The 21580-nt window shown below is 31.4% G+C and overlaps 2 protein-coding genes across 2 annotated transcripts; one reads left to right on the top strand and one right to left on the bottom strand.

Moving 5' to 3' along the window:
* Window positions 1-13663: 13663 nt before the first annotated feature.
* On the bottom strand, window positions 13664-15974 carry HELRODRAFT_168889 (hypothetical protein; the record flags this gene model as incomplete). The annotated part of the gene is made up of 4 exons (XM_009014740.1): window positions 13664-15078; window positions 15296-15332; window positions 15629-15834; window positions 15953-15974. The coding sequence occupies 4 exons, from the start codon at window positions 15972-15974 to the stop codon at window positions 13664-13666; spliced, it is 1680 nt and encodes a 559-aa protein (XP_009012988.1).
* A 3052-nt stretch (window positions 15975-19026) lies between these two features.
* Window positions 19027-21115, top strand: HELRODRAFT_168888 (hypothetical protein; the record flags this gene model as incomplete). Its single annotated transcript, XM_009014739.1, has 3 exons — window positions 19027-20058; window positions 20551-20707; window positions 21084-21115. 3 exons carry the CDS (start codon window positions 19027-19029, stop codon window positions 21113-21115), a joined length of 1221 nt encoding a protein of 406 aa, XP_009012987.1.
* Between the last annotated feature and the right edge of the window lie 465 nt (window positions 21116-21580).

The following is a 21580-nucleotide window of genomic DNA, read 5'->3' as shown; positions in this document are numbered from 1 at the left end:
GTGGTGATAGCGATGGTGATGGTGATAATGATGATGACGACGATGAGGATGATGATGGTGGTGGTGGTGATGATGATGACGCCGACGACGATGATGATGATGACAGTCAAACAACATTCATCATGATAACTTTGACTAATAAAAAATTAAGAAACCACATAAATATTTTTCAAAACTTTCTTGAGAAAAGCTCTAAAAACTTGGAAAGTAGAAAAAGATGTTCATTTACGCACATTCACATACAAACCCACACACACACACACACACACACACACACACACACACACACACACACACATACACACACATAAACACGCACATATACACACGTACACATAAACACACACACATAAAAGCACACTTACACACACACACACACACATGCACACACACACATAAAAATCTACAATGCCACACGCATATACACATTTATACACACACACATACTACATTCATGCATACCAGCCAAGATGAATGTAAAAAAAATGTTCATATAGTCCAAAAAACATTAGTTTATGGTTATGAAAAAAATATTTTTTACGTATCTAACGCTATTTTTTACAGAGTTTTTATGTTTTCATTGAAAAACTTGTATAAAATAAAAACACTAAAACAATGAAAAATGGAACAATTTTTAGCCAATCAGTCACAACACAAATGAATTTAGAAATAACTTTTAAAAAATTCTTCAAACCTGTCATATAGGTAAAAAATTAGCCTTTCAAAAAAATAATCGATCTATTTATCAACCAACTTATCTATCATTCTACCAATCAATCTATCAATTAATCTATTTATCAATCAATCAATCAGCCAATCAATCAATCACCGATTTTATTAATTAATCAATCAGTCAATCATTCAACTAGCCAAATCAATGAATCAATTAATTTTTGACACGTGTATAAAGCACCTAAGAGTGCCTGATGTATGCAATAAAACCCTTTATATCTTGTTAGCTATCAATCAATTAGATGTTGAAATGTTTACAGATGGATGAGATGATGACGACGACGACCAGAAAAATGATGATTTGGACGAGTATGATGATGATGATGATGATGATGATGATGATGATGATGATGATGATACTGAGGATGATACTGAGGACGATACTGAGGATGATGGTGATAATGATGACGACAACAAAGATGATAATGATGATGATGATGATAAAGAAGAAAATGATGATTTGGACGATGATGACGACGATGACAAGTCGATGATACTAATATTTATTTTATTTATATCGTTGTGAATGTTTTTAAACAACAACAACCTTAATAATAATAACAACAACAATAACAATAATTAAATTAGAACAATGAAACAAGTATAAAAACCAAACAACCGACAGACCAGAAAAAAAATTTTACGATATTAACATAACTTTTATGACGCTTGTAACACCTAGCTGAGTAAGTATTATAGCATATAATAATAAGAACAATAAAAGCAATAATAATAATAATAATAATAACGATAATAAAAATAATTCGACTTGAAAATTTAAAAAAAAACAAACGAAACTAACAATAATAAAGATAATATAGATAAATAAATAAATGAACAACAGCATAAAATACCAAAGAACAAATAGAAAGAATAGAAACAACAGCAACACGGAGAAAATATTTTTGCAAGTGTTTTATTTGGTTTTGTCTGTGGTTCTTTTTTTTACAGTAGTAGAGAATTTTTTTATTTTTTGTAGCGTTTCTTTTTTTTGGTAGTGGAGAACGGCCGAATTGCAGTAGCAATAAAATTAATGTGATGGAAGACTAGAGTTAATTAATTACATCAACAAGTTGGACAGATATCAACAACAACGACAACAAACAACAACATCATTGCAGTAACAACAACATAAACAACAACAACAAAATTACAATGACAACAGCATAAGCAACATTACAACAACAACAAACAGCAACATTACAATAACAACAATATAAACAACAACTGCAACAACAACACTTTAAAACAGTGATAGCAACAACAATGAAAAAGAAGCGTTCTATTTATACAATTACTATCAATAGCATTATCACAATCACACTAACTAATTTTCAATTCTACCAGTGTATACTTTCTTTTTTGTCAAAAATAAAATATATCTCCATATAAATTTAAACAACAATAACAAAACCGACTACAACAACACTAACATTGTCATCATCATCATCATTAACAGCAGTAGTAGTAGTAGCAGCAGTAGTAGTAGCAGTAGTAGCAGTAGTAGCAGTAGCAGCAACCACTTCAAGACATGAAGGTAAGAAAATTCGCTTGTTTCAAATGGTCCTTTCAAATGATTCTCATAGGATTACTCTTTATCTCCGTTTTATGCATTCACACATCATAATCATCATTATCATGATCGCCATCATCATTGTCCTCGTCATCACCATCATCATTCTGTTTGATATTACCATCCTATCTCCTATCATCTAATCATTTTAATCATCGTTATCATCGTCATCATCCTGATACATATCATATCAATCAATCATTTTCAGTTTTATCACCAACATCATAAATAACATTATCAGTGTTATAATCTTTTTGAATAGTTGTTAGTAGGTGTATGTAGGTGTGTATCAGTGTGTATTTGTGTATGTGTTTGAATCTGTGTGTGTGTCTGTGTGTGTGTCTGTGTGTGTGTCAATATCTGTATGTACATAATTGATATAATATAAGACAACTGGAGACCATCGTGCACACACATACATATTTTAATAGACTATGGAAAACCGATTGAGACTGAAAAACGACTTTTTTCAGAAAAAGTTTTTAGCAAGGGGTTTTTTTAATTTTAAATAATTTAACATTTTCCTGATTCTACGTTAATTTTAATAATTCGTGTAAAAAAAGCAAAAGTATAAATAGACAATTATTTTAGATTAATTAATTTATCATGTTTGCTAAATCGATTGACTATCAAAAAAATGTTTATAATTGAATTATTGATCTTTTTCTCCCTCTCTCTCTCTCTCTCTCTCTCTCTCTCTCTCTCTCTCTCTCTCTCTCTGCTCTCTGTCTGTCTTTCCTTTCTTTCTCTCTCCCTCTCTTTCTTTCTTTTTTTCTGTTTTTTATAGAACACTTAGATAACGGAACGTGTAGGCGAATATTTACGTAGCAGATATTTTCTCCCGTATAACAAATAATTCCATATCGCTCTTTGTAACAGTGTAATTTTTACAATCCAAAATAGATCAATCAGCCTGCAACAACAACAACAACAACACGGAAGAAAAACTGTTAGGAGTGTCATCAAAGCAAACAACATCTCTCGCTGGTCATAAACTACTGGAGAATCTTGCCAGAGTTCTCTTCAAATTTGCTATGAAATATTTACTGCAGCAACTGTCGACAAACGTTAATTTGTTTAGATGGGGCAAAACACCAAGCACTCTTTGTCCTCTCTGTGGCTCTCGACTGACAAACAAACATGTTTCTAACTGTGGTTACACTTCCGCTCTGTTAAGATACACCGAAAGTCATGACAAGATGTTAGCCGCGATCACCAACAGGTTGAAAGTATGTGCGTCTGCCAATTGTCGGCTAATTGCAAATAAATTGACAATGTACAACCTACATCAGTTCTGTTCAACATCTTACGGCCCGATATCGCCATACCGCAAGGTGGCAGAGTCGAGATTCTGGAGTTTTAACGGTGTGTGATGAAAGCAAGCTGGAATCATCCAGACAATACCTATGAGATAAATAAATATTCCACCAATTTGCATAGCTATTTAAATGACAACTACAAACACCGCTCAATAATTATAAACGCTTTCGAAATATCGCCAATTGGTTTTTATAACAACTTTAATCTTTCATTGTTTAAATTTGCGTGGCTGGTTTCTTTTAATGATGAGTTAATAAAAAATGTTATAAGGTTATCATACGGCATTTATTGTGACAGGAACAATTTTTGATATGAATTTGAATATACTTCTCCGCTCTCTATTCCACTTTTTTGGTTTTTATTGACATTTCATTTATTGACACTTCACTACTTTACCATCTCATTGTATTAATCATTTACTGCCCTGGCTTTGAAAATAAGAATAGAGTTATTATTATTATTATTATTATTGTTGTTGTTGTTGTTGTTGTTGTTGTTGTTGTTATTATTATTATTATCGTCATTATCATTAATATTATTATCGTTGTGATAATTATTATTATTACCATTACCATTATTATTATTATTACCATTATTATTATATAAACGAACGAATATCAAATGATAGAAAACGATTCTCTACCTATTTTCTCCCAGACATGCACCCAAAGAAATATGAGATAGATGTGATTGAATGGACGAACGAGAGTATACCTTTATGTAAGAAAAAAATTTGATTGAGCATTTTTACATGTCTTTTTTAAATAAATATATCAGATAGAAGACATTGATTGAAAAAAAAACAAGAAAAATAATAAAATAATAACAAGAGTGAGGGTCTTGAATGAAAGAGAGAGAGAGAAAGAGAGGAAGAGAGAGAGAGAGAGAAAGAGAGAGGAACAAAAGCAAAAAAAGAAGAGACAAAGGTAAAAAGTGAGAAAAAGAGAGAGATGGAGAAAAAAGAAAAAAAAACAGGAAAAATCATAAAATAATAACAAGAGTGGGGGTCTTGAAAGAGAGAGAAAAAGAGAGAGAAGGAGAGAAAGAGCGAGAGAGAGTGAAGCAAAAAATAGGAAGAGATAGAGAGATAAAACTAGAGAAGGAATAGAAGAACAAAAAATAAAGAGTTGCTTTCAAAAATTGAAAATAGATTGAAAAACATTCTTCTCCTGGATCCTTATTGTTAACCATGGAACTCAAATAATTAAATTTGCAAAGAATAAGATTCGGTAATTGAAAATATAATCAAAATCATCTATTTGCGATTTTTTAAAACTTTATTTCTCAACAAAAACCTCTTAAATAACATATAATTCACGTAGTAACGGTCATTCAGTTCCCATACAAGTTCAATGTTTAATAGATTGATAAGCTTCGTTTAATGAATAAGCCCAATCTATCATTTTAGTTATGAGTAACTGAGTTTATATACGTAAGCATTTGAAGTATTTTTTCATCAAGCTGTTTATTCTGATTTCGTCAATCTATACATGTTGAATTTGTTTGTTTTTTATAAGATCTGATTCTTATAAGCATGTGTGTGTTTGTGTGCGTGTGTGTGTGTGTGTGTGCATGCGTCCGGTTTAATGTCGTGGTTTCTGTTATGTTGACATTGTTAGTATGCTAATTAAGAGAGAATAAATAAAAAATAGTACACACACACACACACACACACACATACATACATACAAACAAACACACACGCACGCACGCACACTCCACGCTGAACTGTTTGCATTAGAACGTGGCGTAATTTGTTTCATACTATTGAATCCACTCATTTGGTGTGTTTGTTTAGGTATTCTTAAGAGTATTTGCTTTGGTATTTATCGGCGTTTTGTGTTGCGTTGGTTTTAGTTTTGTTTATTTTTGTATCTCTTTGTTTTGTATCTTTTGTATGAGAGGTGTTTTGTTTTTTTTTCGTTGTAACCATGTAAAAGCGATTACAGCGATTACAGAAACATTAAAACCGTGAGCACTACACAAGTGCGTGCGTACATGCGTTTGTATTCATTTGAGCTCATTTCTATAGCGCTTACATTCTCAAAAAGATTTGTGTTCTTATTGTTTGTTTTGATCATTATTCACACAAAAATGGATCATTTTGTATTTATGTATGCGTGTGTGTATGTGTTTGTCTGTGTGTGTTTCTGTGTGTGTGCGTGGCTTGCGTCAGTGCGTGTGCGCGTATGTTTTAATATATGCATGTGATAAATATTTAAATATCTGTGTCTGTGTGTCCGTGAATTGCAAGCATGTAAAATGTTTGTTTAGTGGGTTCTGCTTAACAAACATTTTCCAACGTTCTTCAATACATATTCGCATGTTCGTTCGTTTGTTTGTTCGTTCGTTCGTTTGTTCGTTCATTTGTTTATTCGTTTGTAGGTATGAGATTGCGTTTTTAAGTAGATTGCTTAGTCAAATTTTGTATCTGTATATTTGTTAGTTTATTTTTTGATTGTTGTACGTTTGGATATATGTATGGGATTGAATGAGTTAAGGTGTGTATATATATATGTGTGTGTGTTTGTGTGTATGTGCGTGTTCGTGTGTGTTTGTGTGTTTTGTGTGTGTGTGTTTGAAAGTAATGAAGTTGAAACATTATGCTATTGACAGTATCTAAAGCCTTTTTGGTCTTTAATGATGATGACGAGGAGATGATGATGACAATGACAACGAATACGACGACGACGATGATGATAATGATGATGACGAAATTTTTTCATTTAGTAAAACTGTCAACCAATCCTAACTTTCAAATTTCTCCAAATAAAATTGACTCATAAGCTATACACAATAGTATCTCTATGATAGGATATATTGGATAATAGATACCATATGATATATTATAGTATATCAAATAATATTTACACAATAAATAATTAAAATGTTTTTTAATCTAATATTATATATTAATTCAATAATTCAATATCATATATTGAATAATAGATATCTTATGAAAAACTAGATAGCAGATGATATATTAGATAGCATATGATATAGGTATTAAATACAGGTACGCAATCATGTACAATTCTGCAGTAGCACGAGCGGGTAATGGAATAGACTCGTATTGCACTCATGCTGGGCGAGATATCACGTTTGGATCTAAAACCATAGCCATCAGTAATGATATCTATCTCTCCACACATCTATCTCTCCATCTATCTATCTATTCACCTATATATCTATCTATTCACCTATATATCTATCTATTCACCTATATATCTATCTATCTATCTATCTATCTATCTATCTATCTATCTATCTATCTATCTATCTATCTATCTATCTATCTATCTATCTATCTATCTATCTATCTATCTATCTATCTATCTATCTATCTATCTATCTATCTATCTATCTATCTATCTATCTATCTATCTATCTATCTATCTATCTATCTATCTATCTATCTATCTATCTATCTATCTATCTATCTATCTATCTATCTATCTATCTATCTATCTATCTATCTATCTATCTATCTATCTATCTATCTATCTATCTATCTATCTATCTATCTATCTATCTATCTATCTATCTATCTATCTATCTATCTATCTATCTATCTATCTATCTATCTATCTATCTATCTATCTATCTATCTATCTATCTATCTATCTATCTATCTATCTATCTATCTATCTATCTATCTATCTATCTATCTATCTATCTATCTATCTATCTATCTATCTATCTATCTATCTATCTATCTATCTATCTATCTATCTATCTATCTATCTATCTATCAACTTATCCATCTATCCACCTATCTATCTACCTATCTATCTATTCAATTCATTCTAATACGTAAGAACCTATATAAAAAAATACTTTTGTTGAACCGTTCATTTGTATTCTACACCGTACACATTTAACTGATTTTGACGAATACTTACACACTTATCTAACCTTTTGAACAGGCAGGACTGACACATACAACCATGCATATGCACTCGAAAATGTTTGTGTGTGTGTGTGTGTGTTTGTATGTTTGTTAGTGTGTTTATGTGTTATGTGTTAGTGTGTGTGTGTTGCATAAATACATATTAATTTGATTATAATGATGTTTATATAGAGCTTTTTCAATAAAATTTCTCAAAAGTGATTGCAAGTAAATAATATCACATCACCTTCTTCCAAACTGTGGTCAGTTGATAAAGGACATTATTTAACATTGTTAACAAGCCACAAACGTTTACCAATGATTATGCTTGGACATTCCGCATGGATTCAAAGTCTATGAGAAGAGAAAATTGTGATGTGATTAGTAGCATATGACGACTTTAATGGCGTCATTATAACATTATTTTATATCTTGCGGGCAAAGACATTTCATTTTGGACTAGGATTAGGAAACATCAAAGTTTCCATGTCTTGAGTGGATATTGTATTTCCAGTTTTTAATAAAGTATAACAAGAAACTGAATGATCATAAAATATTTTTGAACGTTCGATGCTATCTCATGCCACACACTTTGTCACGTTACTGACGTGGCAGAACTTTTTGAATGCACGGAGAATCTTGCTTGTCATATTTTTTGAGTCGTTTGGCTATCACGAACCGCTGATGATTTTTGACAGAACTGTAGTTTCGCTGTTAGACTTTAAACACACCTTTAAGATGTTTCTTAAATAAAAACAAAAAAAAGAGCTTTTTGAAAGAATTGTAAAAAAAATAAGATGTTTCTTAAAAATAAGACCTTTAAGATGTTTCTTAAATAAAAACAAAAAAAAGAGCTTTTTGAAAGAATTGTAAAAAAAAATAACATAAAAGGAAATCTTTTCAAGGAAATGGTAAAGCAGCAAAGAAATTGAACCCTGGACTACATACGCGGATGACTTTTATGTGAGATGACACTACAAGCAAATCGTTGAAACAACATTTCATAAAAAATTTATCAAAAAATAATATAAAAAATTTTTTTATTCAAGTACTTAAGGATCCTTTTTGTTAGCTGAAACAGAAATACTATGAAATGTTTCAAATCAATTTGTGTGGTTATTTTTTAAAAGTACATCATTCTAATAAACAACAACTATAGTTTTTTATTTAATTTTTACGATAAATAAAATAAATTACAAGATAAATTTTTGGGTTTTGTATAAAAATCTAAAAATAAAAACAAAACACTTGTATTTTGACAGAGACAGACTTCGTATAGTTTAGATAATCTCCACAAAAACAAATTTAAAACATTTTTTAAAAAAGTTTCACTAAAAATTTAATAACCAGTTGAAGAATGGGCTAGAGAAAAAAATTTGAAACTAAATAAGTTTTGCTATTTTTTTGTTTATTTTTCATGAATATACAACTAAAAATAAGTTTTTTTGAAAATCAGTTTATTTGTATCACGTAGGCTTGTCATGTGCACTTGCTTCAGATAAAAAAAATCCAGAGGTTTTAAAAAATCCTTGAAAACATTTTGATTTGTGTTGCGTCATTAAATTTTTCATTTCATATCCATGATTTATGCTGATATTTATATGATGGCATGAATGATAAAAGTCGATTACACATTTTTCAGGTCCAGAGAAGTCAACAAAACGCCACAAGCCACATATGATGAACGCGCGCCAAAGGACGCATCTTACACGAAGCATGAGGTAGTTGAGGATCTTTTTATCGTATTCGAACCTGGTCGCTGCGCGTACTGCGAAACAGCACCAGGCGACTTTAACCACTAGGCCATTAGGCTGCAGCAAATCAAAAACGGTGTTTTTAAAACATTTTTGATGTTACCTATTCCAGAACTATCTTAGAAACACCAACATGTGTTTTTTTCTAATATATGCAACATGTGTTCATGTGCATATGTTTTGTTGCTAGATATTTCTGAGTTTTTTTATCATTTTCGTTTCTTTGTTAGAAGTGGTAAAAGTAGTAGTATTAGTAGTGTAGTAGTAGTAGTAGTAGTAGTAGTAGTAGTAGTAGTAGTAGTAGTAGTAGTAGTAGTAGTAGTAGTAGTAGTAGTAGTAGTAGAAAAAAAGGAGAAGAAGAAGAAAAAGAAGAAGAAGAACTAGCAGTAGTTGTAGTAGCGGTAGTAGCAGTAGTAGTATAATTTTAAAAACATTTATCTTGCGCGCCATTGTAATTTCGTCCTAGGCGCCATCCATTTATTTATTTAAAAATAATTAACAATGAAATTGCAGAAATAATTGAAAACAGGTTCTTCTATTTTTTTTATTGATTTTTAAACTACGCGAGTTAACGGACAGACTTTAATTAAGGAAAAAGTTTGTAAAAACTACAATTATTCTGTCTTTCCGCATACATTTTATTTTTATTTTTTTTGCGATTTAATGTAAAATTTACATTATGATATGAACAATTTTGTTTAAAATTTTATCTATAATACTTTTTATTTTCGAAATTTTTTTGTACAGCAAATTCGATATGAATAATTATTTCATTTTTTTCAACAACTGATAAATTAACGTCAGCCAATGATTGACAACTAACTGTATCAGATAACGATTAAAAATCAATCAATCAACAACCAACCAACAACCAGCCAACCAACATACAACCAGCCAACCAACATACAACCAGCCAACCAACATACAACCAGCTAACTAGCCAACCAACAACCAGCCAACCAACAACCAGCTAACCAACAACCAGCTAACCAACAACCAGCCAACCAACAACCAGCCAACCAGCAACCAGTTACCAACAACCAGCCAACCAATAACCAGCCAACCAACAACCAGCCTACCAACAACCAGCCAATCATTCTAAGGAGCCTGCAATTACACAACTATTCACATCATCAAAAATTAACGATATAAGGGTCAAATTACATAAAACAAATCAAAAACATGTATTTTTCCTTTTGCTGCTAACAAAATACAACACCAACAATTACAAATTTCTATTTTCTGGAAACTATCGTAACAGAGATAAATGGAAACGTTTTGATCGGCGGTATCAATTTTACTTTCTTTCCAATCTTCTTCCTCAAACTGTTTCCATTAAAAAGGTAAATTAATGTCTCTTCGACACGAAATGTTGAGGCCTCCTGATACAAAAAAAACATTGAAAACCGTTTCGTTTGAAGCCAAAAATAGTTTTATAACCGGTCGCGAAATTTTGTAACTTTGAAGAAAAAGCGTTTTTCTGTTTTTAATGATTTGTTTTATTCAGTAAAATTTAACATTCGTTGATAGTTAATTTTTGTTATATTTTGTTATTATCCTAAAATAATCTTATTTGTAATGACAATCTAATTGATGAACACCGTGCAAAAAGTTAGGCCTCTTAAGTAGGTTTTCAAATAACAATTTTTATACAACAAACAAATGAATTAATTGTCTGTTTTATTGTTAAATAATAATAATAAATGATTAATTTATTAAAGAACTCAATGTTTCTCAGCTTATTGAACGATTATTTACAAAACGAGGAAGTCTTACAAAAATCAGCGCATATTGATTGCGACGCTCAACTCTACAAATGACTTTCCGTCAATTAGCAATCTAACAAACTAAAGCTGTGGTCCATTGTCATCATCATTACCATCATTATATCATCATCATCATAATATCATCATCATTATATCATTATCATCATCATTTTCATCATCATCTTTTTCGCCATCCCCGTGTTAATGTTGCTATTATTAATTCTCTCTTAATAGATTCCCGACGACACGGAGATCTTCATGCATTCAAACCCGGTCACTGCGACAACAGTAGTAACAGATACCTTAACCATTGCGCCATGCTAATATCATAAACATCATACTGTAGTAAGATCATCACCGTACCGCGTTCCTGATATTATCATCAACCCCATCATTATTGTCATCTTGGTTTTCTTCAGTTTTTCTTAATAATTCTACTTCTTACTTTTGGGGTACCTCAAGGTTCTATCCTTGGCCCTCTTCTATTTATGCTCAATCTACTTTTGCTTTTTCTGGTCCTATTCTCTAGAACTCTCTACCTCCTTCTCTGACTACTTCTCCATCACTTATGAAGTTCAGAGCGGATCTCAAAAACCATCTGTTTGCAAAATTCATTGAAAAGTGCTGTTGAACATCGCGGAATAGCGCTCTATAAACTAATTGATTGATTGATTGATTGATTGATTGATTGATTGATTGATCATCTTCATCGTCGTCGTCACCATCATATTAAAAAAGTAAAAAAGCCAGAAAAATGTGTAACGGATTTAGCATAACGTCCATTTATTTACGTATTTATTTACATGCATAAGAAATTTGAAAAAAAAAACCCTGAAATAAAAATTTTAAGAAAAATGAAATACTCATTTTTAATAAAATAAATAAATAAAAAATATAAATAATAATAAAATTTAATTATTAATTTATTAATTACAATTCTCTCTTCAATATTTGTCAGGGCCATCAACAGCAACAACAACAAAGACACAGTGCACGAATATACATGTGAAACACACAACGCGTCACACACACATACATTGCATGTGATGGGCGGGGACCATCGTGCAATCGAATGCAGTCACTGCAATAGCGAAGCGCCAGGCACTTTACCGTTACACCACAGCGCCACTCAAGGATTAAAAACAAACCAAACGAAAAAAAATAGAAATTAAAGTATAGCAAACTTATGGATAACAAAAATTATGAAAAAATAATAAAAAAAATCACCATTTAAAATTGACTTAAATGTATGCGACTGTGGAAAATATTTAATTTATTTCGGTTGTACATGCAGTGTACGGACCCATTATAAATTGGACTGTTAGATCATACAGATGTATTATAGTTAAAATGTTTGGATGTGTGTGTTTGTGTGTGTGTGCGTGTGTGTGTGTGTGTGTTTGTGAAATCCTGAACTGGATACAAGTAACCGTAAATTAAAAAACCGCACCAATGAATGTGAATGAATGAATGAATGAATGAATGAACGAACGAACGAACGAACGAATGAATGAACGAATGAATGAATGAATATAGGAATGCGTGAACGACTGAGCGAATGAACGAACGAACAGAGGAATGAACGACAAAAATAACCTGGATGAATTAAAAAGTCAATGAAGGAATAAATAACATGGTTGGGTAACTAACTACATTACGTATACAGACACAAGAAATTAATTCTACTACATCCAAGAGCGAACTTTTAGAGTTCCATTTTGGTTTCTAAAATTAAATGTGAAAATTAATCAATCATCTTACTTGAATATAATTTATACAAAAAGGTAAGTGACTGACTGATTGATTGAAAAATGTACTGACCAATCATGTAAAACGAGGCCTGTTATGAATACTAATTGATATATGAATATGAATAGTAATAAATTATGCAGATGAGAGCCTATAGAAGCAATGAAAAATTAAAATACAAAGGTTGTAGATGTAATCAATTGAATGAATGAATGATTGATTGATTGAGATTGATTGATTGGTTGATTGATTGATTGATGGATTGACTGACTGACTGACTGAATGAATGAATGAATGAATAAATGACTGGCTGGCTGACTGATTGACTGACTGACTGATGATTGATCGATCGATCGATCGATTAATTGATTGATTGATTGATTGATCGATCGATTGATTGATTGAAAAAAAATGATAACAGTATAATGGATCTAATAATAATAATAATAGAACATGACAAAGACACCAATCAGTATCTAAACGTTTATCTTTTCACTATTAATTTAATTAATTTTCAACTGAAACCAAACAAAATTGAAATTGCCAACAAACAAATATTTACAAGCACTCACTCACACACACACAACACACACACACACACACACACACACACACACACACATACATACACACAGACACACACACAAGCACACTAACTCCTACACGCTCGCATACAGTCCGACACATGAACCAAATAAGAATGGCAAACAATGAATTATATCTGAATAATGAATTAGGAATTGTTTCTGAATAATGAATTAAACAACTCATTCTAAATCATGAATTGTTTCTGAATAATGAATTATTTCTGATTCGTGAATTGTTTCTGAATTATAAATTATTTATGAATTATTAGATATCCTTATTAAATAGCAAATTCTCACAAAAAACTGATACGCTTAACGACCAGCTGCTTAAGCTTGTCCAACTCCATGGACAGAGTACTCACATGTTGTCGTTCTTCGTTCAGGAAGTTTCGCAGAGTTTGCACCATGCGTTCGTTCGTTTGCAGTTGTTCTTTCAAATCGTTCTTTAGGGCGTCGACCTCGCTCACCATGGCTTGGTACTCTTCAAACGACATCACAGAATGTTTGTTGGCTGCTGGTCTGCTGGCTGGTTCGCTCTTCTGTGGAGTTTGTTTGGCTATGAAGGTAGTTTTGTTAAGAATATTTGGTTGTTGTTGTTGCTGGCTGTTTGGGAAACGATTAGGCTGGATTGGTTTTTTTGGTTGCTGTTGATGTTGTAGCTGTAGACGCTGTTGGGGCTGCTGTTGTGGCTGCTGTTGTGGCTGCTGTTGTGGCGGTGGCGCATACTGTTCAATTGAATTCATGAAATTATTTAGATGATGTTCCTCCTCCCTTGAGCAGTTCTGTAGAAAATAATTGACGTCATCGTCTGAAACATTTTTTATTGGTTGCTGCTGCTGCTGCTGTCGTTGTTGTTGCTGCTGCTGGTGGTGGTATACAGAATCACTGACAGACTTAGCAGGTTTGCACCTATCAGCTCTAATATTATTACAATCAGCAGTTGTCTCAGTTGTAGATTCACTTTTAACGATATTATCACGCGATGTAGGAGTGGCAGAAAGATGGACATGAGATGTAGAAGGGGGAGAATGTTGGTGGTGTAGAGAATATTCCTCGGTTTCATACTCGCGACCACCTCCCCAACACGAATCCAACTCTGAGCCCGATCTGTTGTCTGATTCTACGGCAGCATCTTGCTCCTGCTCTTGCATGTACCTTGCTGGTAGCTTCTGTTGTTTGCTGTCTGATATTTGCTGACGTTGCATCTTCTTCTGCTGCTGCTGATGCTGAAGTTTTTGGAAGTAGCTGTTTGATTTCATCTGATGCAGTTGCTGCTGCTTCCGCTGCTGCTGCGACTGTTTATTAAGGAAGAAAGCATCAAACGATTCGTCACTCTCTAAGTTGATGTCGAGATTATCCTCACTGTTCTGTCGATCTCTCCTGACCATCGCCTCACCAAACACGTCGAAACTTCTCTCAGAAACAACCCCACCCCCACCTCCCCCTCCACCGCCACTAACTTTAGAGGCCATCCCCCTACTCCCCCGACCACCTTCACACACACGACTACCACATACGCCCCCACCGTCAATCAGGTCCTCGTCAGACGGCACGCCAACAGCGGTCCTGTTTAGAACTTTGGTCGGAGGGCGTCTCTGAGGGCCCTTTACTCGATTGGCAGTGATGTGAATTAGTTTCGTTGTGTTGGTCTGTACGCTATTCATGTCGTCTTCGATGTTAGTAGCAAGTGGAACGTGCAAGGCAAGATCTAGGGGAGAGAGTGGTTATGGGAGGAATTTTAGCTACTAATACAGATGTTTTTATCCTGGAAATTATACATTTTTTATTATGTTTCTATTTTTCTTTCTCTCTCTCTATCCTCTATCCATCTATCCATCAATCCATCTAACCATCCAACCATCCATCCATTCATCCATCCATCTATCTAAAAAAAATTGAACAAATTTAATGAAAATTATTAAAACCTATATCTGTCAGTGATGGATCTTGAGGTTCATTGGACTGTGATTGGTTGTGATAATTAATAACTTTTATAAATTATGGCTAATTATTGCTAATAGATGTTAATTATAGTTAATTAATGCTTATTATTATCAACTTATAAACATCATACTGATGGTTGAAAGGTTAAACATCATACAATATTGGTCATTGTAATTAATAATTTGTATAAATTATAGCTAATTATGGCTAATTATTGCTAATTAATATTAATTATTGCTAATTATTATTAACTATTAATATTATTATTTATGAAAAATTGTTATCAAGTTAAAAAAAATAGACCCAACACAAACAGTGTAAAAGATTTCTTCATTTGCGTCTGAGATGATTTCAACAAAATTATCAGGGAAAACCCCAATCCTGTTGTTGATCTCCCCTAGCCACCATCCATCATCTGGTAGGGCAGTCTTCAGAACATTTACCAGGTCACCAGTTTTTAAACTGAGTTCATCGTCGTTCTGGGCAGTGTAGCTATATAAAACTCGTGCCTTTTTACTGCCTGAAAATTAATGAATTATTTTGATTTAAAAATTTAAGAAAAATTTAAGACTTTAATTAAATTATTAAATTTAATTAAGTTTAAAACTTTTAAATTAAAAAGTGGTTGAGTGATTTACCTTGATTGAATCCACGAGACATTGATGAAAATTCTTTTGCCGAAACAATATTTCCCGTATTTGATATTAAAAATAATATATAATAATATGATATATAATAATTAATAATAATTTTTTTTATTTAATTTAATAAAACTATAATCAAACAGAAAAATGTGACAAAAAAACGAAAAAATCCAGAAAAATACTCAAAAATCGCTAATTTAAAAAACTTTTTAAAATGTTGCGCAGATGTTTAGAGAATAAATAAACACAACACATTGGTGACATAATTGATAAATTAGGGAGTCCTAAATAATATGTTTTTTTAATGAGAACACAAAACCGCAACGAAATTTATTTTCGAATATTTTATTTACATATTGGGTGATTCATCTAACTACCACAACATCGTATTTATTTTTTCTGTATTATCAGTCTATGCATTAACCTAAAATTTCTTTTTAAACACTCAATTGTCGCGTTTTTAAATGTTTTGAATGCTGTTTAGAGCTCAATTAATTTGATTATAACTTGAATTTTAAGATTGATTTTTCATCGTTTCATTTTTTTTCTAAATTATTTTTTTATTTCAATCGCCATGACCGATTGTCCACGGTATTTTTATTTTATTTTATTTATTCATGTTTTATTTTCGTCTTTAAGTTTTATTATATATTAAAAAAAGTAAAACTTTGATGGATAAAAAGAACGATCGTTAACAAAGATAAATCAACAATTCTAAATTGTAAATCTTTAAATTCCTAAATTGGAATACTGCATATAGAATAGAGTCCTCACATGCAAAAAGACAAAGAAGTGTTGGGAAAAGTTCAAAGACGGGCTACCCGAATGATTACCAATAGCGAAAAACTTTCATATGAGGAAAGATTGAAGAGATGCGGATGACAACTTTGGACAAATGTAAGACTAGAGGAGAACTTATTCAGGCGAACAAAATCATAACGGGTTAAGATGAGATAGATTCATTCCTATTCTTCCAATTTACAATTTTACATAAAATAGAAAAACAAGATGGCACCAGTACAAGCTTTTCAAAGAAAAAGTTGGAACAATAAAAGGAAGATTTTTCAGTAAGAGAGTTATTGAACATTGGAATATGCTGGATGAAAAAATTGTAACTGCTCCTACAATGCGGGAGTTCAAAGTCAGACTTGGAAGATTGGGATTTTAAATCCATATTATTGGTCAAAATCCATCCACTTTTACTGTTATAACTTTTATTTACTAAAACTGACCAACATGACAAATTTTTTTAGTTTTTGCCGAACACACAGATTAATTAATTTGATTAATTAGAGATTAAATTAAATTGAAAAGATTGTTAAATTATTAAAATAATATTTTCATTGAAGGGTCGTGCATGGTGCCAGAGCAAATATAAATGAAACACCAGCTGAAGTTGCCAAAAAGTTACTGCTTGCTACATTCCTCATGTGTTCACTGCCCATTCTGACTTATTTCGCTACCAAAAAATACATATTTGAAGGTTATATGAAAGTGTGATTTGATTTATTATGATTAGATTGTAGTTGTGTGTGTTTTGCTGATACTATTGATAAATAAATAAGAAATAATTAATAATATATATTATTTTTTATGTTTTTGTCTACACTAAAATTACATTTTCATTGCATTGATAAAGAGATAAATTTTAATAATTAATATTCAAACTTTATTCAACCATAGATCTCCTAAACTTCCAAAATGATACGAGTTCTTTGTTGGCAGTCATTCCATCGGTTATAATGGTCAACCTTGTTATTGCTTATTATGTTTATTTGGCGTGGAAGAGTGAACCTTTTACTGAAGAATTAGTGAAGAAAGATGAATAAATATTTTTAATTTTTAAATTCGTTCATTCGGAATTATTCTATAACGTGTGCAGTTAGATATGTTATTGATAAATAATAATTATTATCATTATTAATATTATTCTTATATATGTAATTACCATTTTTTTATTTTCCAATGTGAATATCCTGTCATGTGTGTATGTAATGTGTGTGTGTGTGTGTGTGTGTTTGTGCGGTATGTGTATAGGTGTAAACTGTACAATGTAACAGATCAAAATACCTGCAAAGGTATTATTTTAGTTTGCTAATAAATCATTAGAGTTATATTCGCGATTATGAACAACTCAATTTTTACCATTTTTAACTGTTTTGTTAGTGAATCGAATTCTTTATAAATTTTAAAAATGGATCATATCAAAAAATCAACACACCTTAACTTTTCTTCAGGCAACGGCGCTAAGTAAGTATCCGTCATTGAATTATATAATTTCAATTATACAATAATTGAAATTATTATTATGCATAATAATAATGTAATGCAAACTTTATTAAATATATAATTCCATGGTACCCGTAGGTATAAGTTATATAGATCTAGTTGCCCACTTTTGTTAACTCAAATGATCTTTAGTTCATTTTGCATTTCGTCGTACGTACTCGCGGCAGAGTTTTTCCCTTTTAAATTGAACATTCACTGCCCCGAGTTACTGAAACACATGTATTCATACGCTCCTCCTATCCGTATCAGCTAATTAAGCATTGCCTGAGATCTTTCCAGTTCTATATATAAGTTTGATTTTGTTATTTGTTTGTGCGCGTGAAACTTTTGCCAAATCATTCTCTTTATTGATTTTTTGTTGCAGAAGAATATTTTATAATTTTTCCCGTTAAAACTTCCTGATTATGCCCTTTTCAGTCAACGAAAAACGGCTTATTTTAAAACTCGTCTATCAGGCACATAGTAACGTGATTTTTTGTTTCTAACATAACATGGTAAAATCGTGAATATAATCTTATATATAGGGCCTACATCCAGGGGTGAAACATAAAAATCATTTGAATAAAATCATTAATTCGTTGTTACGTTTCAAGTTTGAAACATACTTTTCAAAATAAACATTCTTTTTAAGCAGAGGAAACAATACAATCGTTTTACAATGAATTCAAACGGACAAAAAAAAGATCAACGGAGTTTAGAAATATTAGGGAAACAACGTAGATGAGAATGTTTCAAACGCTTACTAGTTTCCCTTGACAAAATATTTTACAACCGTTCCAATGGATAAAAAACCTTCTGATAAAAGTGTCAAACCAAATCAAAAACCTTCTGAAAAAAGCGCCAAGCTGAATCAGTCGAGCAGCAAGTCAGATACGGACGTAGAATTTAAATATGAAAAAAAAGCACCTATAGCTATCAACACTCAGTTTAAATATTCACAATCTGACGGTTTTCATGACTCTTCGAATATTAACTTACCTCCAAAGGCTGACAATTTGAAATCAAAATTTTTCACGCAAAAATTTCCAAAATTTTCCATCCTAGTTTTTTCCCGTGAGTTAGATGATACTGCTACCGCTTCTAAAGAATCTACGAATTCAAAAAATTACTCAATGCAGTCATTCGAAGTTCTGAAATCCTCTCCCGAGACACAACAACTGCAGAAAACTCATAGCTTGGCAATTTTCAAATCAAGAAAACCAACGCCCAAAAAAATGATATCTCTCATTTCATCAGTCGACAGTTACGATATAGAAAAAAAAATTTCCGAAGAAAAAGCTAAGAAAAAATCTATTTTTGCTAAAATAATTGCTTTAATAGCACCCACTAAAATTGAAGAAACACGTGCATATGGGCCAACAGTGGTTCCCTCTGGGCTCCTCGAAATTGATGAATCTTCTAGATTTCCATCCTCGTCATATAAGAAAGTAAGCAAGACTAACACGCAAGATAGAAGAAGTTTGCAAGCTTCATCAACAATGACTATTGCAAGAAGTAAATCGAAAGTGCAAGATAAAATGGCTCGACCGTCGAGTGCCGAAAAGTTAAACGACGAATTATTTACGTCAAACTTTAAACAGTCTTCGCTTGGTATTTCAGAATCAGAGAAAGGATTTAAGAGGAAGTTGATATCAATTAGAAAATTAAATCAACTGGAACGAAAAGCACAGCAACAAGAAATGCGAGATCACCAGCAGAGTTCATTACCTAAACAACTCTTAGATCAGTCTCCGTCAGGATTTAGCGATACATCGAAAAAAATTCAAAAGAATGATTTCTCCAGATCAAATGAAACTATTCATTCGGATCAGGTTATTTTTAATCCTGTTTCCACCATTTGTATGAATGCAACTTTTTTCAACAAGTTACAAGGGATAATTCAATTAACGGTCTACTTGACGTAAATAGAGAAATGCCTGATAACATTTGTAGCGAGTTAACATAATATCTGAGCTAGAACCGTATTGTAAGAAATTATTTTTCAACTGGGGCTTTTTTTGACAGAGGTGGCATAAAAACCTAACACACCTAACACTTTCATGTCATCAACGGGTAACTTTCTTGACAGTGATCAGCATTTAAAAATATTTTATTGTCTTTCATTTTAAATACACTCAGTTTTATAATTTTTCATAAATATTTCTAATATTCTTCTTATCAATAAGCTGATTTTATATGTTCATTTTTAAAAGCTGGCACACTTTAAGATGCGTCACTTTGTTTGGCCTTAAATAAAAAAATTGAGACTCGATTTCATTGCATTGTTCATAATCACAAACATCTTAATAAAATTGAAAACTTAGGATGAGGTGATTGATCAAAGAGACGAATCCAATGAAATAACATTTGCTTCAAAGAGAAAAAAGAAGCCTAAATACTTTGTGTTTGTGATCATATGCAACTTAGCTTTCATGGTTCTGCTTATGTGTTATGCCTTGTACCATTTCGCACCTGAACCAAGTATGCCATGCTTATTTAGTATTATAATTATAATATTATAATTATAATACTAATAATAATTACTATAAATAAAAATTGCTAATAATGTTATAATTAATTAATAACTTATTATTATTGTTGCTTTGCTTACGTGGATTATTGTTCTCATTAAAAACGTGTTAATGAAAATTTTGACATTGATGACTAATCATGCACGATGAGTAAGTATAAGTAAGAGTTGAATGGTAAGAGGTGAATGGCTCATCAGTGAATCAAGTGCATGGTACCATTTTATAATTAATCAATCAACCAATCAATCAATCAAATTTATATAGCCCAATTTCTAAAAAATTCAACTAGGCTGAAATATTAATTTATTATTTTATTTTTCATTTAGGAACACATGATGAATATGATTACGATACTTAAAATGTCCGGTGAGATATAAAAAAATCTTTGAAATTGATATACTCTAATGGTATTCTAAGTACATGGAGATATAATAAATTAATTTAGCTGATGATTAATCCTTTATAATTTAATCAATTTTTATTGATTTTTATTTTAATTTATTTATTTATTACTTTTGTTGAAAGCTCAAGTAATACTAACATTTAATTTTTTTGTAAAGTTGAATGGTTGAAATGATTTATCATTTTGCTACAAAAATTTTAGACAGATAAATTATCTCCGAAAACAATAATTTTATTTACAATATCTTTTGAGCATTTAAATATGACAATTATTAAAACACAAAATATGAAATCTAAAAATCGATTAACAGTATATATATATATATATTTCTATACATATACATATATATATATATATATATATATATATATATATATATATATATATATATATATATATATATATACATATACAATACTC

Source organism: Helobdella robusta (assembly GCF_000326865.2).
Source record: "Helobdella robusta unplaced genomic scaffold HELROscaffold_14, whole genome shotgun sequence".
In the NCBI taxonomy this organism is placed as follows: domain Eukaryota; kingdom Metazoa; phylum Annelida; class Clitellata; order Rhynchobdellida; family Glossiphoniidae; genus Helobdella; species Helobdella robusta.
Note: the sequence above shows the minus strand (reverse complement) of the source record. Positions and strands in the feature narration are given on the sequence as shown.